This window comes from Cinclus cinclus, chromosome 5 (assembly GCF_963662255.1).
Source record: "Cinclus cinclus chromosome 5, bCinCin1.1, whole genome shotgun sequence".
NCBI lineage: Eukaryota > Metazoa > Chordata > Aves > Passeriformes > Cinclidae > Cinclus > Cinclus cinclus.
Genome location: NC_085050.1, coordinates 35,716,722 through 35,722,721, shown reverse-complemented (window position 1 = coordinate 35,722,721; position 6,000 = coordinate 35,716,722). Strand labels below are relative to the sequence as shown.

Here is a 6,000-nt window from a genome sequence, read left to right as displayed (position 1 = left end):
GTATACCTTGTGCTGTCTGAGACTATTTCAAGATACACCTTCCAGGGTAACATTAATATGAAGTGCATTGAATAAATTATATGACTTAAATATGTTAAATGTATTCACTGTAAAACCACCAGTACTGTCCTTAAGACTAGATCAAGTCCTTTACACTGTTTTCTCTAATCAGTTATTTGTCATTATATTGTAAAATTAAAATAAAACTTACAAACACTAATCTATTCTGTAATACTGTGGATTCACCTAGGGTATTCTGGAAATGTTTTTAAAATTAAAAATACACCGAAGTTTAAAAAATTTAAGGACCATCAAAGAGTACTGTACAATTATACCACTATGTAACAGTATGTATAAATACTTGGCAATAAAGCTTCAGGAGAGAGTGATTTTCAATGAAAAAGTTGTTAATAATTTGTTTGATAAGGAAAGTTTGGAATAGCAGATGTATCTTCTCTGGGTGTTATTCTTCCATCCCACTGTAGCTGGTCATTGCAGGCCATGCAGGATCCTTTTTCTCCCCATCATTGTTTTTAACTCTTCCAATCATTCCTCTGATGTGTATTTCTGACAAAAAAAGCCTCCCGTTGAGTGCGACAGTCAGATCTTTTTGTACTGCAAGCCTGAATCTTGTTATTGGTGAATGTCCTCATGCCTGATGATTTTGTAGATTACCCAGTAAAAAATGTTGAAAATCAGAAAGGCTAATGGGAAACAAGCTCTGGATATTGTGTCTATCTTCTTGGCCCGGTCAATGAACACCTTTCTCATCTCATCAGGGCTTTTTGGTACAGCTTGAACAGGATTATTTGGCCCCTTTTGTGTTATTCCATCTTTTGCTTGCACACACGGGCCCACTCCATATGCTGTAATGCTAAACTGACTATCACGCGTATCATCATCCTGTCGGGAAAAAAAAAAGAAAAGAAAAGAAAGAAAAAGAGCAAGAAGGCTTTTTTATAAAAAATATTGTTTACAGAAATCTTACCTGCTGCCAAATAGCAGTTGCACCATTACCTCTTTGACTTCTTGAATCCACACCTTATCCTAACTTGTTGAAATTTCATCCCTATCAGAATCTGCCAAAAATATTGCTGGATCATTAACAAGCACAGATGAGAAAGCCTAGTAAACTAGTGGTAATTGGGCACACAGCTTCTGATTTGGTTTAAGTTTCCCCATTTACAGTAAATATGTGCAGTCTTTGAATGAACAAATTTCACGCTGGTCTTTCAGAAAACAGCTATTAAGTCTGTACATTGCCTTACAACCCAGGATCCTGGCCACTAGAGATACTCATCATATAATCACTAATGATATGCACATTCATTATATTAGTGAGAATTCTGCCTATTTGGCCAACGTATATTAGATTCAACTTATCTGTGGGCCTAAATTCTGCTGTTCCCTGTGAATGCATCAGGTAAAAAGAATAGTATGCAGTGTCTTAGTTTAAAATAAAAGAAAGGGAAGCTAAAGGCCAGATTTTTCTTCTGACTCATTCTTCTGTCAATTCAGGGGAAAATTGGCAAAGGCATTCAGGATTAGGGGATTATAAAAGAGAGTGTTTCTCAATCAAATGACACAGAAACAGTAGATGTTCTGAAGATACACATATTTTCATGGCATACAATTTAAAAATGTATCTTGTTTTTGGAGGCATCTTCTTAACTTCTCTTTATCTAGGTATCCTCAAGTGATAAAAAGGCACATACACAGACAAACAAATGATACGTAATCTGTGAAGTCAGGGCTATATTTGGTTCTGAAATATGTTCCAGCGTACTCCTTCTTTACATAGACTGCTCAAGAATAATTATGTGATTGTGATGGCATTCACCCTTTTTTCAATATTAATGTTAAATTCAGGAATGTCAATTTTTTGTGTCTAATTTAGCCTAGTTGCTTTAGGATTTTACATTTTCATGAAATATAGAAATGATTACATTTATTCTTAAGTATTTTGAAAAATTTTCATAAGTATTATAAAGAATTGAGTAGCTGTCAATTTTTCTCCTGTAGGAGAATTTTTGTTATTTTAAAGCTCTTCCTAGCTTAAATTGAAGTCTCAAACATATTTATTTTCCAAACCAAATCAAATAATTACTGTTTAAATTCAATAGTTCAAAGCATTTTTTGTTTTGCTTTATCCTTTATACAAATGCAATTTCTCCATGAGCACAACTTAAATGCAAAGTTCCAAGAAAATGTCTGTGACACTTTGAAAATCTGAAAACACATTTTGATGAAGAATTAATTTTAAACATATTAAAATCTTCAATCAAATAATTGCTAATTACTTTGTTTAAAAAAAGAGCCGAGTTTTATTACCAATATTAGTTGATTATGTTAGCTACAAAAGAATGCACATAAATAACTAAGAGTGAAGTGAACTGTTTGGCCATCAGCATGACCATCTAGCAGAGCTGTAGATATCACCCAACAGAAATACTTCCTCATATACATAAATTCAGTAAATATAGAGACTGATAAAGCTCACTGAATTTACTATACCTAAAATATGTATTAGAATCTGCCTTTTAAAAATAAAGGAAAATTAACATGAAAGAAAATGAGGAGGAAAAAATCATTGACTGACTTTACTATGGAAATGAAAAACAGAAATACAAAATGATAGGATCATTATTTGATGATGTGATAAAACAGAGATTTAATTACTGCAATAGTGTTCCTCTCCTGTCAGATAAGCATGGGAAATAAAATCTTTAATGTGGTTGTCTTCTAGAATAGTTGTAGTCTTGTGTCCAGTTAAGAGAAATATTAATTTAGAAATGCATGTATTGTGAGAATTTACCATAAACTTGCCATTTAAACTACTTCATATGTACATTTCAGGATTTTGTCTTTTTATGCTTCTCCAGAAAAATAATCCTTATGACTGCATAGGCTAAGAAAGATAATGATTCTTTTGAGTAGCAGATTTAAGCTGTGCAGTTTTTCAGGATCAGGCACTATATACTAAGTGTTTACTGTCTCTGTTTTAGGTTTACCTGAATGGAATGATCCCCTAGAATGTTTCAAAGGCCAGGTGTCTCCTTATTTTTATGTTTGCAGGCCTCCTGTATTTCATCTGCAAGCAGACTGCTTGGAACTGCTCTCTGTTGTTGAACTGATGTGAAGCTCCTTGTAGGAGTCCTGCCCGGTGTCTGTTGGATGGTGTCTCCAAGAGAGCAGACAGGATGGTTGGAGCCAGCCAAGTCACACCCAAGTGCTAGGGCAGGTGGATCTGCAGGAAAGGACACCTTCTGGAGTGTGCCAAGAGCCACCGGAGTTCTTTTTAGGGGCAGCAGCTTGAATATTCAAAATGTGGTTCTGCAACTTTTCCAGCAGACTCATAATGCGTTGGCTTCAGATTAATATCCGAAGGTGCATGTGTACAGCAGGAAAGATGCAGTTATTATCAATACTAGCCCTGAGTGATTTATTGAAGGCATTATGTCAGTGACATCCCTTTTCTATTTTCTGTTGACTCACTTGGCTAAAGTGAGTGACTTTCTTTTTGACTATAAATATGTCTCAGAATGCATGTGTCTGAGTCTACAGATGTAGAAATCATCTGCAGGACAATACCCTGTATGACCCAGTTGAGAGCTTTTACAATGAATCTTCCTGAAAAAGTCCTGCATATTGGCTGAATTAATAGAATTTTTTTTTAAGTATAAGGAAAATTTTGTTTCTTTTGTGTCCTTTTTAGTGTGTCATCACTAAAGAAAAGAAAACTATTTTTATAGATTTTTGATAAAACTTAAAAAATCTTATTAAGAATGAACTTTGGTGAGAGTTTTATTTGAATGCATTTTTCACCCATTCAGCTTGAGAATTAACAACTTGCAAGATTTTCTTCATGCAGTTACATTTAAATGTTTTATAATTTCTATTAAAATTACTGTAATTAAGGAATGGAATAAATCTAGATAAGAAGTTTTATTTGGAAAGCTAGAATTCTTTAGTGGTCTGAAGGAAATAATTTCAATATGTTTACTTTGGTATCAGTGTTGTTCTACAAAATACTTAGCTATAAGTTAGTTTTGTGGCCTTGTGACTATGGTGCTTTCTGTCCATGTACTTAGTAATACTTTTATCTTGAGAAATAACATATATATATAAGGGCTGAAAATAACCCCATAGCCATTTGATTGTAAGGTGTTTTAAAAACTTGAAAACTTATTTGAAGCCTTGACTTTGGTAATTTGATAATCTTTTTTATTGCTCAGTTTTGAGAAGAAAAGTGGTGAGTTGTGCACTACAATAAGTGCAAAATTTTAGTATTATGTTTTAATCCAGATTTAAACAGATCAAAATGGATTATGAAATTAACAAGACAGTACCTTTACTAACATCTCACGTCATCACATACAGGTAGCAATGAAGGTATATGAAGTCCACATGGGAAGATGTTTTTGTAGACAAAAGGACAGGGCCTCTGTTAATGGTTGGATATCACATTATGACAAATGGGACATCTTCTTCATAGTTTACCCTTAAATTTGTACTGTAGATTTGAGGCAAAGTCCCGTCTATACGTCCTGCACATCTCAAGCCATTGCTATGCTGTAATGATTCACTGATTTCATTTCCATCAAGAACTCCCTCAAAATACTTTCATCAAAACGGATGGTTGACCAAAAAGAAAACAAAAGAAAAAAGGTGTGATTACCATTAAGGACAATCTAGTTTGCATGTCTGTTTTTCTTTCTAGAGATATGGTGATCTTTAGATTTTGAAAATAGAACTTATAGACTGAATATTCCCAAAACCTAAATATGTTAACAGCTAACCTAAAATCAAATCATTATTATTCCATATATATACACAGTTAATATTTTTCCCATAGAATGTAAATGCAACTAAGAAAAAACAGTGATCACAGGTATGTTTCAGTATCCCTGCATGACTTCTAATTCTGCCATTTTTTTCTTTTGTCTTTTAGGAAGGAAATTAATAATTAATATTGTGAAGGAATGGTAACATAATATTTTTGAATATGTCTTTTCACTGTCTAGGTTTCTTTTTTTTTTGTCAAAGAGCTGTGGCTCATACACTAAGTATCAAATAAAGTTTTGAACTGGGAACTGAAATTCCCCTGTCCTCAGGATTCATTATGCCATTTGTGTAATCATAAAGACATTAGACTCTTTGAAAAATGTATCCTATACCTACTGTGATGCTTATTGGGAAACAGCATTGAGTAGGTTGCACATTATGTTGCAAAAAGAGCTTTCATTTATAAAATAATTTATAACACAATCCCAGACACTTCAACAATTTTGCTAGTTCTATAAAAACCAGATTGGGCCTCTGAAAACAAATTTGTAGAAGATATCAAAGACCCCAATTGTGATATGGATCAATAACACAAAGTTGTTTAAAAGGAAAACCAGTTTGGATCACTTGATCCTTTGACTCCTTTCAGCTGTTACTGTATAGGTTTCATGTTCACGTTGCAAACACAGTTTTGATGTATTACATAGACTTATTAGGGAGAACTTCCAGGGAAGGTGGATGAGAAAAAAACAAAACAAAACAAAAACCTCAAAACCCAAAGCAAACCAAAATCAAAAACTGTATCCACAGGGAATATTTATAGAAAAGACTGAATGGAAATGTGCAAATGGTGACATGAAGGAATTAAGTAGTCTGGTTTCTGTGGGTTTCTAGACAAGCCACGACAGGCCAAAAAACACATCAGTAAAAAAAACCCAACAAAACCCAACAAAAAACATTTTTAAACAACTGGAGTTGTAGAATTTTCTTTTGTCTGTGATGAATTAGGTATGAGTGATCTTTACATAAGTCAGGAAAATGGATCTACTTACCTCCCAAAGATACTGAAATGCGATCATGGGACTATTGCTTTGATTACTTGGTAAGAGCAAATATTTCTTGCAACAAGCGTTATCCTTCTAATTACAAAGAAAATAGACTTTGGAAATTCTTCAGCTGCCCTACACATACATGAAATGAAACATTTCCAAACTG

General features: G+C 33.6%; 1 protein-coding gene across 3 annotated transcripts in view; it reads right to left on the bottom strand.

Moving 5' to 3' along the window:
* Window positions 1-633: 633 nt before the first annotated feature.
* The window catches only part of GLRA3 (glycine receptor alpha 3), a 74,717-nt gene continuing 69,350 nt past the window's right edge, over window positions 634-6,000 (bottom strand). Inside the window, exons 9-11 of one of the 3 annotated variants that reach the window (XM_062493611.1) lie at window positions 4,501-4,620; window positions 989-991; window positions 634-903 (exon numbers count right to left, since the gene is read on the bottom strand). In XM_062493611.1, the coding sequence (XP_062349595.1) occupies window positions 634-903; window positions 989-991; window positions 4,501-4,620 (393 nt within the window). The remainder of the gene's footprint in view (window positions 904-988; window positions 992-4,500; window positions 4,621-6,000) is intronic. The other 2 variants (XM_062493612.1, XM_062493613.1) reach the window with 2 other exon arrangements.